This window comes from Petaurus breviceps, unplaced genomic scaffold (genome assembly GCF_028583685.1).
Source record: "Petaurus breviceps papuanus isolate PSGF00001 unplaced genomic scaffold, PetGlider_PUasm1.0 164, whole genome shotgun sequence".
NCBI lineage: Eukaryota > Metazoa > Chordata > Mammalia > Diprotodontia > Petauridae > Petaurus > Petaurus breviceps.
Window position 1 is genome coordinate 13,869,421 of NW_027185735.1, and position 19,329 is coordinate 13,888,749.

Here is a 19,329-nt window from a genome sequence, read left to right on the forward strand (position 1 = left end):
GAGAATAAATTAGGTGATGTAAAAAGATAAAATTTTAAAACCACATGGAAAATCTTTTTTAAAAAACTAAGGGCAACAGGGCAGCTAGGTGGCGCAGTGAATAGAGCACCAACCCTGGAGTCAGGAGGACCTGAGTTCAAATGTGAGCCCAAACACTTGACACACTTATTAGACATGTGACTTTGGGCAAATCACTTAATCCCAGTTGCCCTCCAAAAAGCAAAAAAAAAAAAAAAAGCCAAGGGCAGGGATTTTTAAAAGTTACATGATGAAAAGAGAACTAGAGAAATAGGACCATTGCTTGGGTGGATGTAATGATGATAACTGACAGTGGACTGAAACAGCTCAGTTCTTATACTTCTTCCCCTCTCCATTTTTGCAAAGGGAATGTTCTTTGAGCTGGAAAGCACAGGCAAGAATGATTAATAAGGGAGTTTGATACTCAAGATAAATAGGAGTTTGTAACGGAACACCTTGACAAATTCATTTTACTGGCAGGTATGATTGCTGAACTACTGTCAGGGATCTCTGAAAGGTTTTGGAAAATGGGAGAGGTGCTGAAGGATTGGAGAAAAACAAATGTGATGACTTTCAGTCTGCGAAATAAACACTAATGAGATTGACTTTGATTCTTGGCAAAATACTTGAGTGTGTTATGAAAGAAATGATTAGTGAACATTTAGAAAATGAATCTGGGGGCAGGCATAATGGATAGAACACTGGCCCTGGAGTCAGAAGGACCTGACTTCAAATCCAGCTGTGTGACGCTAGGCAAGTCACTGAACCCTGATTGCCTAGAAGGAAAGGAAGAAAGAAAGAAAAGAAAGGAAGGAAGAAAATGAATCAGTGGGCACAAAAGAATCAACATGATCTCATCATCTCAGACCAATCTCATTTCCATTTGAGGACTAGACAGGCAGGTGAGGGGAATACTATAGAGAAGATTTATGTCTTTCATGTTCTTCTCATGGAAAGATAAGGACACATTATAAAATGTTAATCAGTGCTTGTTGACTAACTAAGCTGGGCAATAGCACAGTTAGGCAGAATCAGAACTGGTAGGATGATTGACTGGTTCAGGTATCAATGTTGATGGGGATGAAGGTCTCCAATATACTACCCAAAAGACCTATGCAGTTTAACATTTGAATCACTGCCTTGGTTAAAGCTGTAAATGGCATGCTAATCAAGTTTTCAAAAGACAAGTAGAAGGGATAGCTAGCTCATAAGATTTCAGAGTTGGAATCCAGAAGGATCTTGCAGTTCCCAGAACTTTATATCATAACCCCCTAAGGCTCCACAATGAATTCACAGGGATACTGTGAGGCATTTTAACTTTTTTAAGGCTTTTTATATAACATTAATGAAACATATTAGGATTACCAATACTCTTCTATACAAGATTTGCTAGTCAAGTCTATAGGTATTTATTGTCTTTCAGGGCCCAGAATTTCCCCTAAATTAGGCATCTCTTTTTAATTATCTTTAACAATTTTTCTTTTTTGAGATTCAGTTTTATTTTCCAGTCCACATTCTGCCCTTTCCACTTCCTCTACCAATTCCCATTGAAAAAAAGCAAAAAAAAATAAAATAAAATAAAAGCTGCTATAAACACATATAGATAAGCAAAACACATTCTAATTTTGACCATGTCCAGATACATACATATGTACATACACACATATATATGTATATGGTATCTTAAATTTTTTAGGGAAACACACAGTCCAACACAAATGTTGGGACATCTTTCCCACACTAAGTAATCTACTAGCTCAAGGGAGTTCAGAGTTTCAGTATTATATTATACTCCATTTCTTTGAGTGACATTCTCAAATGTTTAAGATATATTTTTTGTTTGCTTGTACTTTTGACTACATTGGAACTTCTCAGACTTTCTCATTTGTAATGTCATATCTCTCTAAAGATAAGTTTTTGGCAGTTGCTGGGATAAAATTTAAGTGCCTTGTGAAAATCAGTGTAATTAGGGTAGTGGTTTCTAGATTCTAACATTTGAGGAGTTGTGGAATGTTACCAAAAGAAAACACACATCCCATTAGTTGTTATTTAATAATTAAATAAAAACAACCAGCTACTAAGTTAAGACATAAATAACTTATTAAATTGTATGGACTTAAATGCTTAATAAACAGAACTTGTAAGGTATTTCTTTTGGGTTAGGGGCAACATGAAAAAATTACTTTGACAAAAAGGGCACCATGAACTGAGAAAGTATGAGAACACTCAGCCGAATTAATAAGACAGAATTTAGTAGAAAAAAAAGTAATATCTTGGACTTGGGTTGAAAAAATCAACCTCAGTGAGGTTGGGGGAGGGAGGGAATGAGCTAGACAGCAGTTCATCTGAAAAAGATCTGGGAATTCTAGTGAATTGTAAGATCAGTGTGTAGCAACAGTATGATATAACAGCAGGAAAAGCTGAGTTGATATTAGACTGCATTAAGATAGACTAGTTCTGGGCAGCAGATTTTAGAGAAGGCATTGATAACGCAGAGATTTTCTAAAGCAGGAGGTGACGAGTATTCAGGGATCCTGAGATCATGCCATTTGAGGATCAGTTGAAGGAACTGGGGAAGAAAAGACTTAGGGAGGACATGATAGTTGTCCTTGAGTATTTAAAGTGATATCCTCTGGAAGATAGATTAGAGTTAGACTAATGCTTGACCACAGAGGGCAGTCCTAGGAACAATGGGAAAATGCAGATTTCAGCTCAACTTAAGAAAGAAAGAAAAAAAACTTACTAACAATTTAAGGCTGTCTGTAAGAAGAATGGACTTCTCGAGAAGTTTGGGCTCCCCTTCTCCAAAGTATCTAGGTGAAGGCTAGCTGTGACTATTTGCTTGGTTTGTGATAAAGGCTTGGAGAAGATGCTCTGTAAAGTGCCTTATGATTCCGAGATGCTCTGGCTGTAACACAGCCTGGCCCCTTGAGTCCCCAAGATATGACAGTCAAACTTCTCTCTTCCGCCCCCATTTCAGGGGAAAGAGATGTTTCAGAATCTGTTTAGCCATGGAGGGATCTGAAATCTCCAACAGTTAGAATATGTCTGCATTGCAAAGAGAGACACTAGCAGGAAGTATTCCTGCTTGGTGAGATTATCTCAAAATTGACGAATTTAACTTTGTAGGAAAACTGCAGTGGGTATGCAGCATGTGATCCTTGGCTCTTTGTATGATGTTTAACAAAATAAATATCCTAAAGGGTACTTTAAGACTTACAAAGCTCCTCCTTTACAGCATCCTTATTGTGGCATTAGGGTAGATATCCCCACTTTAAAAGTGAGGAATCCACAACTCCAACAGGGGAAGTGACCTGCTTGACACTTGCCACACACTTATTCTGTTAGAACTGGGATTTAAACCCAGGTATCTTGAATCTCAGGCCAGCATTCCTTCATATGCAGAAGGGTGGAATAAGAAAACCCAATTAAATCTTATATGGAGAGAATAGATGGAGTCCATGTCAAGAGGGACAGACTTGTTTCTTCTTGTCCTGCTAATCTTCAGGTGCTGCCTGCACCTCCCTCCTTCTCTCCTTCCTGATTACTAAGTATTTCTTTATATTGAGCTGAAATCTGTCTCTCAGCAGCTTCAGAGGTGAGTATCTGGTACCATGGTTCCAGAAAGCACAACCACTCAGTGCATTGTTTCCCAGACTTGTCTTTCCATATCCTTTGTGCAAAGGAAACTGGTATTGAATGATAGTCAATTAATTCTGGTACCCTGGGTTTCTAACAGCCCTCCCCAACACATCTTAGTTACCAGCCTACTCCCATTGGCAGAGTAGAGTGCAACAAGGAACTAACTTTCTCTTTACCCTGTAGGATTGACTCCTTCTAGGGAAAGGGACTTTTTCATTCATTCATACATTCAATAAGCATTGATTAAGTGATTACTATTTGCCAGGCTCCATGCTAGGTAATGGAGATACAGAGGCCAAAAACAATTGTTCCTCCTTCGAAAGAGATTACCTTCTTTTGTTTGCTGGGACTAAGTCCCTTATTTGGATGCTGTAGAAGAAGCCCTTAGTGAGGAAATAGGAATCCTAGGTTCTGACTTCAGCTGCAAAACTCGCTGTGTCACTTCTTTCCAAGCTTCAAGTTTACTCATCCATACAGCGAGGGAAGTAGATTATGATTGCTAAGGTCCTTTGCAAGCACAAACTCCAAAATTTGTTGTTAGAATATTTAAGGGTAAAGGACACCATTTTATCAAGTAAATATATCAATCACTAGGTTTACATTTGCATTTGAACCTGAATCAGGTGTTTGTTATAAGAAAAAGTTTTAATTGCCATATAGGTTTATATTGAGTGTTAAGGGGGTAATTTAGTAATAGCAATATGCTAGTTTTGTAATTCAAGGCCCAGGATCTGAGTCCCATCTCTGCTCTTTATAATCATCTGTGACCATGGACAAACTCCTTCCCCTGGCTTGGGCATGAAGAGATTACCCTAGAGGATTTAAACCTGTATTTCTATGTGCTGTTTCCTCTGAAGAAAAAAAAAATGTCTGAATTGACTCTGGGTCAGTTGGATGTCTTATAGGGGGGGTGTGTGTGTGTGAGTGAGAGTGTGAGTGTGTGTGTGTGTGTGTGTGTGTGTGTGAAGGAGACTAGGGGATGGGAAAATGGTGAAGAGTGTTAGAAAATAGCATTTCCCAGGGTGCAGTGAGACTTTTGGCTCCCTCACACCTCCCAGGCCTAACCATTGGTCCTGAAATCATTGTCTCTCATTCTACTTTAATGTACCTTTTTATTGGAAAGAAAAGACAAGTTCCAGACTAATCCAACCTTTCTTGGCATTTTAAGCCAATACCTTAAGCCCAGTTATTGTTGTCTTGGCCAGCCCCACACCATCTTGTGCATGTCACTGCAACATTGAATCATTTTTCCATTCATTTGGGCTATTTTTTGCCATCCTTCCTGCCCCTCACCCTCCTTGGGCAAGTGATACTTTGGCTGTCCTGGAGTGCCTTTAGCAGCTAATCTTAAGGTAGAACTGTTTACTGAACAAGAACGTTATTTGCTTTTTTTTTTTTTTTTTTGCTTTTTGGAGGGCAATTGGGGTTAAGTGACTTGCCCAAGATCACACAGATAGTTTTTGTGTTAAGTGTCTGAGGTCAGATTTGAACTCAGGTCCTCCTGACTCCAGGCCTGGTGTTCTATTCACTGTGCCACCTAGCCACCCCTCATTATTTGCTTCTTTAGGATTATAGATTTAGGCCTGGAAGGGACTTTGGAGGACCTCTCTTCCTCCACTTTATAGATTAAGAAACTGAGTCCTAGAGAGATCGAAAATTTGACCAAACTCTCAATGGTAATAAAAGCAGGGACTGTCTATTCCACTACAGCTCCTTGCCTTTTCTGGTTAAGAAGGCACTACTTTTTCCTTATGAAAATGTAAATGCAGAAACTGAAGACATTGCTACATGTTGGCACCTTATCAGAACTGGGTCTCTGGTGTAGGGAGGGAAAGCCCTGGATTTGGAGTCAGAGGAGCTAAATTCAAATATTTTCGTACTCCCTTGGTGTGACCTAGTTAAGCCACTTTCAGTTTACTGATTACTACTTTCCTCTCTGTATAATGAAGACAGGGTGTTAGATTAAAGACCTTGCCAGCTCCAAACCTCATTCAAGGTCTAAAAAAAATTCAGAGCAAAGAGTGGTGGGCAAGGGTGAGCATATTATGTAGATAATGGCCTTGATTTGTCACATGATAAATACCAGTCCAAGACAACATGGGTTGGAATACAATATAATTCATCTAAGAGCCCCAAACCTTCTCCTCCAGATATAGATGGGGAAAGAATAATGGATAAAATATAAATATGGCCAAAGAAAATGAACTGAAGGTCAGAATTCAACACTAATGGAAACTAAATGGGGGAGGAGGTGGGGCAGGGAGGGATAGATGGAGATGATGACTAATGTGAATGAGGGTAGAGTAAGTCAGATATTATCTTTCTGCTAGAATTGGCAATGCTAGAAAATGAGTGGGAGTTGCAGTGAGAGAAATTTAAGCTTGGATGTAAGCAAAAACTTCCTAATAATCAAAAAGTAGAATGAGTGGCCTGAGGAGGTTATAGGTTATGAAAGACAGGACTCGGAATTCAAAAAAAGGCTCAAGTCCCACTTCCTGTGTATATACTGTAGTAAATATTCCTTTTTTTTTTTTTTTAAAGCAATCGGGGTTAAGTAACTTGCTCAAGTTTACACGGCCAGTTATTTCTGGGTGTGGTGCTGAGTATCTGAGCCCGGATTTGATCCAGTTCATCCCAACACTGGAGCCGGTGCTCTTACTCGCTGAGCCACCTGGCCACCCCTAAGCAATTGGGGTTAAGTAACTTGCTCAAGGTTACACGGCCAGGTGTTTCTGGGTGGTTGCTAAGTGTCTGAGCCCGGGATTCGAACTCTAGGTCTTCTCAACACTGGAGCCGGTGCTCTTACTCACTGTGCTACCTGGCCGCCCCGTAAATATTCCTTTTGAGGTATAGGTTGAACTGAAAATCTGCTGAGGTTTCTTCCAGCTGTCGAATTCAGTGGATGTCCCTGAGCCCTGTGTGCCCAGCCAGGTACTGAGCTATGTTGGGAAAAGATAGATGAGGGATAAAACCAGGCCATGATCTTAAGGATCTCGGTCTGTGGGCCTCAAAAAGCACCTGTACCTGTTCCTGGCCTCAGGAAGTTTCATGATTTGCAGGAGATAGATGAGAAGTAGACCCTGGTTTTGTCCTCTGGGATTTCACACTCTGGGGCACTAAGAGGGGGATGGGCCTGGCATGTAGAGAATCCACAGTGTGGTTGGAATGGAGGACCCACAATGGCAGAATATCTTAAAAACAGACAATAGCATTTGTTCAAGGGATGGATGTTGTAATCAAGTGTTAGAAATAGATGGTTATAGATAGTGCTTTCTGTGATTAGGAAGAGAAGAGATTAGTGAGGGTTAATCTGGGTTGACTTCTTAAGAGGAAGTAACCCATGCATTGGACCTCAAAGGTTTCTTGTTGCTGAGCCTCTTGAGAAGACATAGAACATATCTGTGGAACATGATAAATGATTGAATGACTGTGAGGAATATTCATAGGAACAAAGGTGGTAAAGTCAAGGCTTTCTCTAGGGCCATTTTGACTCTTGGAATTAGCCTCAGAATTTCCTCATACAGTGATGGACTGTGACTATCTAATGTGATGTCTCAGTGGCATGGACCTATCACTAATAAGAACCTAGCACTAACCCTAACATTGACCTTGTCTTACAAGTGTGAGCTTTCTTTGAATTCACTAAAAGTCTGGGAGACTGAGGCATCTGGGTGGCACACTGGGTAATCTGGTAGTCAGAGTCAGAAGGACCTGAGGTCAAATCCAGGCTCAAATACTTACTAGCTATGTGACCCTAGGCAAATCACTTATGTCTGGGAGATGGCAGGAACACCTACAGGACGTTTGGTCCATCTCTCTTCCTTCATGGTCCATTCTCTTCTTTCCTGTTAAGTAGAGTCTAGCTTGAGAACAATGGGATAAAATAAAAAACTTCAGTGGTGCCTTTCACCACAGTGATTTGATAGTTATGAGAACATCATGGGCAGCTTGCCACTTGAGAGATGGGTGCATGAATAACTGGAAAAGATATTCTAGTCCTGTAATGATAATGAGAGATAAGAAGTGGATAGGCTTAGTGCCTTCAGAATTGGTTCCGTTTTTTTTAATTTTATAAGTCATAATTGGTTCATATTTTCAATTAAAAATTATTAGGAACTTAAACATCAACAGGAACATTTCATTGAACAGAGAGAAGATAAGGATTGTAAATGAAACTATATAGTTTCTAAGTGGATATTGAATTTAACACAATGGTGATAAAATTGTCTTGTTCATGTCCCTTTCTGAACTTCTTTCTGCTTGTTTCTGTGTATTTTTAAAATGTTTTCTGATATTTTTCTTGCTTTTTATATCACTGTCACTATCCACCAACACTTCCTCCCCTTCCAGTAGAATTGTTCCCTTATAATAAATAAGTATAGTTAACTAAACCAAATACGCATATTGACTTTATTTGAAAATTGTAAATTTCATTCTGCATATCTGGTCTGCCTATCTCTTTGCCACCCTGCATCAGCCTTGTCATTGCACTGATTAAAGTCTTTCGAAGTTGTTTACTTTTACATTATTGTAGTTATGTAATTGCTCTCTGATTCTGCCCACCTCACTCTGATTGGCTCATACAAGTCTTCCTAGGGTGCTCTAGTCTAAACCTATTTTTTTCATAATTTTTTACATTACAATATTATATTACATTCAAGTACTGTAAGTTGCACAGGCATTCCTCAGTTGATGAGCAGTCACTTTGCAGGTGTTTGCTACAGTGAATCCTGCAAAAAATATTGATGTAATACATTTCCCTCTTTCTTCAGCTTCTTGTGGTATGTGACTGGTAGTTTATCAGTGCTTCAAAGAGAAGCTACAGTCAATAAACTTTAAGTGCTTACTATGTTCCAGGCACTGTGCTAAGTGCTAGGGATACATATATGAAAAAGAAAGAGAATTCCTTACCTTGAGGAGTTTATAATCCTGTGGGAAGAAGACCATGAACAAAAGGACAATGAAGTTGGGAGGGATGTGCCCTGCCAAGGGGGGCTTGATAGAGAATTCCAAAGGAGTGCTGCCAGGTGGGATGTGAAGAAATGGCTGGCCTGGGTCCCTTCTTAAATGAATATTTTGGAGTTCATTGCTCCATCTTCCAATTAGAGGATAAAGTCCACATTGCTTTTTGTATAACATCCAAATTGCATTCTAGAATGGCTGGACCAATTCATTGTTCCACCAAGATGCATTAGTGTGCCTAGCCTCTCATCACCACCACCCCCCCAATAATTGTCATTTTCATCTTTTGTCATCTGATTTTACATTTGACAATCTGATGAGTGTGAGATGAAGCTTCAAAATTGTTTTAATTTGTTTTTCACTATTAGTTATTTGGAGTATTTTTTCTACATGATTGTCAATAGTTTTCCTCTCTTCTTTTGAAAGTTATGTGTTCATATCTTTACCGTTTATCTATTGAGGATTGCCTCTCTTGTCTTATATATTTATATCAGTTTCCTCTCTATCTTGGATGAAAGACCTTTATCAGAGAAACTTTCTATGAGGTTTTTTTCCCTATTTAACTCTCTTTCTAATTCCAACTCCTTTGATTTTATTTGTAGGAGGGGGTGGTAGAGGGGAAGAAAGACTTCCAATTTTATCTACTCAAAATTACCCATTTTGTCTTTTTTGACCCCCTCTATACTTTGAAGTATTCTCCTCCTATGCACAGTTGGGAAAGGTGTCTCCTTCCTTTTCTGTTTAGTATGAAAAGAACCAGAGGACAGTGTCTAGCATGTTGACTAGATGCTGTCCTTTCAGAAAGATATGATTAAGAATTGCACAAGAACAATCATCTTTTTTATTATACATAATGGAAATGCTTGTTTTATTACATAAACTAAAATTTTGTAAAAATAAGAAAAGAAGAACTTGAATGACTGTGATCCATACTGTTAAGGAGAGATCCCATCAAAAGATCAAAGTAGAAAAAAAAATCAAAGTAGAAGGTACTTTTCCCTAGTTAACGAGATTGTATGGAGTAAGGGTGTGATTAGAACCTCAGGAACTGTCTCCATCTCTCTTTCTTCCACAGTAATTAGATTGGTTTGATATGGTTTGTCCAAACCAATTGGAGATTTGAGGAGAAAATATTCATTGAGTTATTTAATGATTTCAATGGTATAGGGAATTCCCAATGAGGAAACTCCTCTCACAATGCAGATTGCAACCTCTTCTGTGACCTGTAGCCTTAGAGCATGCCCAGTGCCCCTGACTTACGCAAGGTCATGGAGCTTCTTCTCTATACATGGTGATGACTGACTAATTAAATATCTTATTTCCTAGCAGCACAAACCAGATCCTGAGTTCCTTCTCCTTGCACAAAAAGACCAACTTTCTAGGGTAGAGGAGAAAGACTTTATTATTAATATTTAAACAAAAAGTGACTCAGTGAAACGCTGCCCAGTCCGTAGATTCCCCCTCCCTCACCTTCCCCCAGGGACATGTATTTTTGCGTATATAAAGTAGTCGGGTTTTTCCTTGGTTTCTCATCTTCTCCGTTTCGGGGCTTTTCTATGCTTTACTTTACTAAGTAAGGACACCAGTGCCTGTCCTTCCAGATACTTTGTGGACAGAGCAGACTCACTCCTAAAATAACTCTGAGGAAACTGACAAGACAGCTGTCTCTCTGACCCTCTCCATCTAGCCCTTCCCCCCACCTCAAAATAACCAGAGCCTGGCTGTCCCATAGCTGCGGGGGCCAAGCTGTGACCACAGTTTCCTGCCGGGACTCTCAGATTCCACTCCTACAGCCTCCACTCCATCCCGGCCCTTCATCTGCTCTCACCTGGACTATAATAATAGACTCCTGACTAATTGGTCGCCTGATCTATAGCTCCTTTCCCTCTAATTCATCCCACCTTCACTCTGCCTAATACACAGGTCTGATCATGTTACTCCTTTACTTAAAAAAATTCAGTGGCTCCCTATTGCCTGCAGGATGAACACTTGTCCTGATTTTGGAAGCTCTGCTTCATCAGCTGCTTTACACTACTCCTCTTCCCCTGTGTCCTGTACCCGAAGTGTCAAACTAGAGGCAGTTTGTGGTTTTCTAAGTCAGTTTGCAGACACAGGCATTAGTTGCTATTCAAGTGTGACACCATCCCTCTGTACTCTAGCCATACTAGACCCATTTTGTCTCATTCTCCTCCTGCCTTCTCTCATCACACCATTCTCCATGAGAACTGATTCCTCACCCCCATCTCCATCTGCTGAGATTTTCCTCTCTCTTTAGTACTCAACCAGATATAATATCTTCACTGAATCATCTCTGATTTCCACCCTCTTTTGTCCCTCCCTCCCTAAACACACACATACACACACACACACACACACACACACACACACACACACACATTGCTCTTCTCATATCTATCATACCCCACATTCTACTTATTACATTCTTCCTTGTATCAGAATTATGTGTATACCTTTTCCCCTATTGCAATGTTAATTCCTTCAGTGTGTGGCCTACTTCATAGGTGTCTTTTTAGAGATCTAGCAGAGTCAGCATGTCATAAGAAAAACTTGGGAGCTCTAGGTTCAAATCTAGACTGTAATACTTACCTGCTACATGTCTCATAAGCAAAGCACTCACTTTTATCTCTTTTGAAATTCAGTTGCCGCATCTATAAAACAGGGCCTTGCTCTCATTTTGTCACAGAGATATTATAAGCAAAGTGGTTTTTAAATTTTAACTCGCTAAACAGAAGTGAGCAACATCATTACATTCAGAGACAAGCCTAGTGACTTGCACATGGTAGGATGTGTGACCTATTATCACCCACCCATCGTGAAGGTGAGCAGAAGTCTGGCAAGATACAGGAGGCAACAGCATCCCTGTCCATTGTGTTCTCCCTTCATTCCCCTAGCTGCTTTCAAGGAGTGAAAATGAGTACTCTTTACATGTATAATCTGCCTTTGAGCCAAAGGAGTAGCACCTAGTTCAGGATGTACTTGTGCTGAATAAAGCATAGTGTGCCTTTGGCCGCCATATGCCTGGGCACCTGCTGACTCTTTTTTTTTTCTTCCTCCTCTTTTAGGTGTCATTATGGCTGGCAGGGAAGGTTCTGTGATGAGTGTGTCACTTATCCTGGCTGTCTTCATGGGAGCTGTACAGAGCCTTGGAAATGTAACTGTGAGACCAACTGGGGAGGACTTCTTTGTGACAAAGGTATTTCCTGTTCAGTTCCAGTCTTGGCAGGGAAAGAAGATAGGAACTCCTCTTTATGCAGTATATGGAAGGGAAGAATAAAAGCAAATGAGATCTAAATGGATTTCAGTGCATCTTTGCCATGGTGAAATCAAGATGGAAGACAGGATCTGATAAAAGGAGACTATTGATGTGAGGAAAAATTTGCCAATATTTAATGCTGTCTAAAAGTGGAATTGACTGCCTCAGTAGGGAATGAGACTCCTCATCCCAATAGGTCTTCAGGCACAGGCTAGTTCACCACTTGCAGAGGGCCTGGCTAGGGGCTTGAGGAGAGGAGAGAGACTGCCTTCCTATCTACTTTGTCAGACTCCTGTGGCCTCCTCCTTTTGGGCAAAGGGAGCCCTTACAGAATCCCAGCAATGGGTTTGTGTTGAGGACAGGGATTTGAGGGAGGGAGACTGTTCTGGCCCAAAGTCTGATAAAATATAGGAGCTGTAACTTTGGAGACTGTTGTGTAAGTCTCTCTCTCTCTGTGTTTCTAGACCTGAACTACTGTGGAAACCACCATCCATGTACCAATGGAGGAACATGTATGAACACAGAGCCAGACCAGTATCAGTGTGCCTGCCCTGATGGATACTCAGGAAAGAACTGTGAGATCGGTATGAATGCTGGTGCCAAGCTGCTTTGGCTCCTTCCTGGCATCGTCACAGTGGGGCCTCAAGGGACTCCTTCTGGGTTCCTTTTTTCCCTGCTGAGAAACTGTTATCAGTGTGGCTCAATAGAAAGATCTCTGAGCAGGTACTCAAGAAACCTGGGATCCAGTCCCTGTTCTGCCACCGTCTTAGTGTGTGAATAATGAAAGTCTCTGGACTTTCCCAGGCTTTAATTTCTTCCTCATCTGTAAAATGGGCATGTTAACCTCTATCCTGCCTCCTTCCTAGGGCAGTTGGAAGGATGTAATGAGAGATGAAAACAATCTGTCTCTTTCCTGTAGAAACACATGCCCTGACCTCAACCATAGTACTGGGAATGTGGTTGGGGTGGGGTAAGGGGAGGCATCAGTTGAAGAATGGTCTTTTTCTCCTCTGTTGGCTTGGCATGTTACCACAGACAGTGGCTGACAAGAATTTTGTTTTTTCCCAGTGGAGCATGCATGTGTATCTAATCCCTGTGCCAATGGTGGCTCCTGCCATGAAGTCTCCTCGAGTTTTGAGTGCCACTGTCCCTCAGGGTGGAGTGGGCCCACCTGTGCCATTGGTAGGTACTTCACAACTCATACATGGGACCTGCTTCTTTCCCGAGAATGAGTACAGGCAGTGGGAAGAGCATCCAGGCAAATGGACTGTAATCCTCAGCACTCAAAAGGGTTGTTTGCTTGCCAGTGCAAACAGGGGATGCACAGTCAGCTCTCATTCATTCATTTATTCATGCATGTGTTTGTTCAGCAGTCACTTAGTATGTTTAGACCTTTGTGCAGGACTGTGCCCTGGGATGAAAGGCTTAAGGTAAGTTCCCTACTCTCAGGAAATGCACAATTTATGTGAGAATACAAGTCACATAATGAACAATGTAAGGAAATATGAAAAATGCCCACTTTTGCTGTAATAGGAAGGAGTTTGATGAGGAAAAAAAAAAGTTGATAGGAAAAAGGAAAAAAAAATGTGCTTGTTCCAGGAGATAGAAATCATTCTTGGTCCTCCTGGCTTCTAGTGCCCTCTCTCTGAGATTAGCTTTCGTCTGTTCTTTATATTTATTGAATATACCTGTTTGTCTCCCTCATTAGAATATGAGCTCTTTGAAGAAAGGGACAAATTTTGATTTTATTTGCATCCCAACATAGTGCCTAGCACATGGTTAAATGCTTAATAAGCAAATTCTTGTTCACTACTTAATTGTTGACTGAATACCAGACTAAAGAGATTGATCTTCATAAGCCACGAAAGGATTTTAAGCAAAGGCAAAATATTACTAAACCTGTTGATGAGTAAGCCAGATCTGGCAGAATGTGAGTGAAGTATTGAAGGAAAGTAAGAGCTGGGGGGTGGGAAGCCCCCTAAAGGGCTAGAACAATAGAATAGTCTAGATTGGTGTTAAGGGAGTGGAGTCAACAGCACCCAGTAACTGATTGGATATGTGAAGTGAAGGGAAGAGTTAAAAATGGGTTTCAAACCATAGAGAACGAAGGAGTGCCACTAATTGAAATAGTTAAGTTAGAAGGGGAGAGACTTGAGTATGTTATGTCTTAGATGCTAATAGAACATTAAGGTGAAAATGTCTTGTAGGCAGTTGGAAACACAGATCTGGAACTCAGAATCTAGGTCAGGGCTGGATATCCAGACCTGGCATAGCTGAAGTAATGGGAGTAAATTAGATCATCATGGGAGTAATTGTAGAGAAAGAAGAGGATAGACCAAGGACAGGACCTGGGGAAATGCCAGCATCTTATTGATTCTCCTGGTATGACTCTCTGCCTAGCAAGTCTAGGGAAAAAAAACAGAATTCCTTCCCTTTAGGTCACTGTTTAGGTTTCTTAGGAAGCTAAGACCAGGACAGGGGGTTCTAGTGTGTTTGGTTTTAGAAGGGGAAAGTATGAGTGTGTGGATTCTTGAACCTTCATCTTTGTCTGTTTCCAGCATGCTGTTCTTCTGGAGGGAGGTGGGAAATTCATGTCCTTCCTTTAGCTCCTACCTCTAGCACTCTATAATGGGTCCTCAGATAGTATCTCTGATGGTCAAGACCTCTGCATGTTCCCCAGTTTCTTAATTTTTCCTCTTGCATGAATATTCTTTGCAGATATTGACGAGTGTGCATCCAACCCCTGTGCCCGTGGAAGCACCTGCATTGACCAGGTGAATGGCTTTGAGTGCATCTGCCCCCAGCAGTGGGTGGGCACAACGTGCCAGCTGGGTAAGAAGATGTTTTGGGGGCCTTGGGAAGTATGCTCAGCCCCAGGGACACAGACCCTTGGCTGCTTCCACCTGCCTTACCCTCCAGGCAGACTCACTTGTTCACTTGACTCACAATACTATCTGCCTGAGTCTCATCAAACCAAGGCTTTAGGCTTTGTGTGGTATATCCTATGTATATGTCCCTATTCCATCCTTTTGGAGCCTCAGCTGGCCTTCTGACTCTCACCAGGGTTGGGGGTAATATTTAATTTTTCTATGTACAAGGATCTTATGTGGTAGTGAGGGGATTAGCATGTAGGTGCCAGGCTCAGAAGGCAGAGCTGGAGCCTAAGATTAAGCAGTCTGCATCTTCCCTATCCCGCTTTCCCCTCATCTGTCCCTTGTCCTGTCAGCTTGTTCTTCTTTTATGCTCTGGTAGCCCAGACTAATCATCCTATGTCCTAATGTCACTATCTCCTGTTTCTCATCCCTCTTTTCTTCTTTCCTCTTGCTTGCTAGGCATGGGGGCTCTGGTGGGTGTGCGGGAGCCGGTATCTTGCTTTGGTAGATGTACAGGACCCTGTGTCTGCTGGTGTGAGCTTTATTCTCTTCTCTGTCTTTTTTCACAGACGCTAATGAATGTGAGGGGAAGCCCTGTCTTAATGCTTTTTCTTGCAAAAATCTGATTGGTGGATATTACTGTGACTGCATCCCAGGATGGAGAGGAGTGAATTGTCACATCAGTTAGTATTGCCTCTGAGGGACCTGGGGGAAGAGTGGCCTCATTTCTTTAGAGGGCAAATGCCTTGTGGGTAAATGTCAGGACTGCAAGACATGGGAGAACCTGAGTTTGAATCCCTGATTTGCCACATATATCCCTATGACCTTGAACACTTCCTCCCTCAACCTCTCCCCTGACCTCTGTTTCCCCATCTCTAAAATGAGAGAATTGGAGTAGATGAAATTCTTTGATCCTGTAAATTGCTCAGCTAAATGAATGGAAAGGAAGTCCTGCAGATTCTACTTGACCCTTTAGAGGCTCCTGGGAAGGAAGCATTAGCCCTTCATTTGCAGGAATGTGCCCTGATTGATGAATAAACTGTACAATATTCATTTTCCTTAAGTCCTTCTGCCTCCGACCTCAAGAAAGTCATCCAGACCCTTGTATACCCTGTTTAGAGTGTCAGCCTGGTTGTTCCCCTGAAATATAAAGTATGATAGTCTTTCCTTGACTCTAAAAGTCCCTTCTTCACATTCCTCCTGAAAAGACCCTAATTCTTTTATAGATTTATGATCTGTCTACATCTATCCCTTCATCTTCTTGGTGACTTTCTAGACTAAGTGTACTATGAATTTTTCCTTTTCTACAATATTATCTCTAAGCTTGAGCCAAAGGTACAGGTGAGTTAATAGTCTTAACTAATCCAGTGCTTGCTGAAAATCAGTAGAGACTGATTTAGAAATCACCTAAGCATTCTGGACCTGAGTCCTCATCTGCAAAGCAGAGCTCAGTCAGTAATGGTATTTTCACTTCAACCTCACATGATTGGCATAAGGAGGAAGTAAACCTTAAAGTGCTAGGAAAATCATGCAAATTGGTATTCTCATGCGATGCACCATGGATAGAGATAGTGGATAGAGAATTGGCCTTAGAGTAGGGAAGATAAGGGTTCAAGTCCTGCTACTAATATTTTATTGGCTGTGGAGTAAGTCACTTAACCTTCCTCTCTTTGCCCTAGACAACACTTAAAGACTAAGTTGTATTGTTAAGGGGAGTTTCCTTTTACCAATGAGGTCACAGGTCCAGTCCAAAAATATATACACATATGTACATAATCATTATTTACATTAGACCTGGATCTCTTCCCTGGATGCTTGCTCAATATTCATGGATTTCTGAATCTCTCACCAGGAGAAGAGGAGTTTGAGCTAAATATATATTCTTTGGTCTGAAAGAACCCTAGTCTGTCTCTCTGTCCATCTGTTTCTCCATTTCCCTCTCCCTCCCTTCCCCCTTTTCTCCTTCTTCCTCCCTCTCTTTTTCTCCTCTCCCTCTTCTCCTCCCCCTCTTCTCCCTGTCTCTTCTACCTCTCACTTCTTTCTCTCCCTCTCCCTCTCTCTCCCTTCCCCTTGCCCCTCACTCCCTCTCTCCACTTTCCCCCTCCTGTCCTCTGTGTTTGAGAATAGACAGTAAGTCTTTGTTCTGTTTCCTAGATATCAATGATTGCCGGGGACAGTGTCAGAATGGAGGCACATGCAAGGTAACAATCTCTTTACTTCTATTCAGTAAGCATTTATGAAGTACCTACTGTGTGCCAGGCATGTTTATCCAACTTGACACCTTTTCTGTTTCTCATATATACCAGAATATCCCAAAATGCAAGCCCTGGATGTTGGGCAGAGAGGAAAATGGGATTCAGGGTTGACTTGGGGCATACATTTTGCTTTGTTTTTTGAAACAAACTTTGTTTGGTATTACTATAGCTATATTCACACCCCAGTCTCCTTGCCCCTTTCCAGAACACTCTCCTTTTTAACAAGTAAGTATAGTCATATAAAACAAATCTTTACATTGGTTGTATCTGAATATGCCTGGCTAATTCTATACATCTAGTACATAATGTCTCTGTCAGGAGATGAGTAGCATACTTTGTCATCAGTCGTCTGGAGTTATGGTTAGTTATTGTATTAATCATAGTATTTCAAGATTGTTTTTCCTTACTATGTTGTCATCATTGTAAAAATTGTTCTCTTGGCTCTGGTCACTTCAATTCCACTTTAGTTCATACAGATTTCTCTGAATGTATCCCTTTCACCATTTGACACAATAATATTTAACATTTTATACAATAATATCTCATTATACCTTAATATACCATAATTTGTTCGACCAGTCCCCAAATAGTGGGCACCCCATAATTTCCAATATCAAAAAGTGCTGTTATAAATATTTTTGTATAGATGGGTCTTTTACTTCCCATCTTTTATTTCTTTGGGTTATATACCAGTAGTAGTAATTCTAGGTCAAAGGATAAGCACAGTTTAATGACTTTTCAAGTATCGTTCCAAATTGCTTTCCAGAATGTCTAGACAGCTCTAACAGTGCGTTAATATGTTTATCTTCCCATGGTGCCTCCAACAATTGTCATTTTCCTTGTTTGTCATATTTGCCAGTATGAGGTATATGAGGTGGAACATCAAGATGTTTTAATTTTCATTTTTATTAGTTATTTGAGGCATTTTTTTTCACAATTGTTGATTTCTTCCCTTAAGAACTACCTATTCATATTTTTTGACCATTTATGTATTGGGGGATGGCTCTTCTTCTCACATATAGGGAAATAGTTCCCTATTGTAACTTTATCAGAGAAACATGATGCAAGGATTTTCCCCCAACTAACAGTTTCTCTTCTAATTCTAACTATTTGTTTTGATCGTGCAAAAATTTTTCAATTTTATAATCAAAATTGTCCATTAAACTTTTAATCCATTCATTTTGCTGCTTCCAGGTCATTGACTTGAACCATAATGTTTGAAGCATCAGGGATGATGTAAAGTTTTTCTGTGATCCACATGGCCTGCATTGTTCAGCCAAAAACTCAATATTTACTGAATGATGGCTATCAGACCAGCCCTGTGCTTGGCACTTTTCAGGTCAGAGAGGTACAAGGATGGATAAGACATATTCTTTGCTTTCCTTCATGAGCCTAGGAATGATTCCTAGGAATAATTTACTTTCCCTGATTATTGGATTTATTCAGAGACATTGGTTTCAAATCATGGCCTTGCTAGCTACCTCTGTAACCTGGAGGAAGTTACTTAGAATATCTGGACCTCGGATACCTCCTCTGTAAAATGGTAGGAATGGACTTGATCAAATCTAGCACTAAATCCTGGGACCTGGGTTCTAGCCCTGATCCTTTAACAACACTTACTAGTTGTGTGACCTACAGTAAATCATCCTTCTGAGGCCCAGTTTTTTCCTCATCCAAAAAATGTCAAATAATAATAATATTTAAAATAACCTCACTTGGCACCACCTACTTCACAGGATTGATATAAGGGTTACACTTTGCAAATCTAATGGGGATGATGATGATGATGATGAAGATGAAGATGAAGAATTGAGTCCTGTTTTCTGCCCTGTGTTAACCAGGATGAGGTGAATGACTATCAGTGCCTTTGTCCCCGGGGCTTTATGGGCAAGCACTGTGAGCTGGAGAAGAATGAATGTGCCAGCAACCCCTGTCAGAATAGGGGGCTCTGTGAGGACTTAGTAGATGGCTTCCGCTGCCACTGCACTAAAGGTTTCTCTGGTGTCTTCTGTGAGGTAAGTGAATGACTTTTTCTTTCCCTAGGGAATGTTGATGGCAGTAGCCTCTTGGGCTTATGGGACCATGGCAGGGGTGCCTAGAATAAAAAGAGCCATCTCAAAAGTCCAAGGACCCTGCAGTACTTCATTAAAAAAAAAAAACATTGTTGGTTCTATGAGAACTTTCTGTGGAGAAGTCCCTGGGAGGTCTGACCCAAGTGTCTTCTTGTAGGACTACCTTCTCTGTTTTATTTAGGAATCAGTAGATTATATATATATATATATATATATATATATATATATATATA

The 19,329-nt window shown here is 40.7% G+C and overlaps 1 protein-coding gene across 3 annotated transcripts in view; it reads left to right on the top strand.

Moving 5' to 3' along the window:
- Positions 1-19,329, top strand: part of JAG2 (jagged canonical Notch ligand 2) — a 153,504-nt gene that overhangs the window by 90,821 nt on the left and 43,354 nt on the right. For 2 of the 3 annotated variants that reach the window (XM_069082352.1, XM_069082350.1), the window contains exons 6-12: positions 11,706-11,836; positions 12,361-12,480; positions 12,965-13,078; positions 14,615-14,728; positions 15,339-15,452; positions 16,924-16,970; positions 18,866-19,039. In XM_069082352.1, coding sequence (XP_068938453.1) covers positions 11,706-11,836; positions 12,361-12,480; positions 12,965-13,078; positions 14,615-14,728; positions 15,339-15,452; positions 16,924-16,970; positions 18,866-19,039 — 814 coding nt within the window. The remainder of the gene's footprint in view (positions 1-11,705; positions 11,837-12,360; positions 12,481-12,964; positions 13,079-14,614; positions 14,729-15,338; positions 15,453-16,923; positions 16,971-18,865; positions 19,040-19,329) is intronic. The other variant, XM_069082351.1, reaches the window with a different exon arrangement.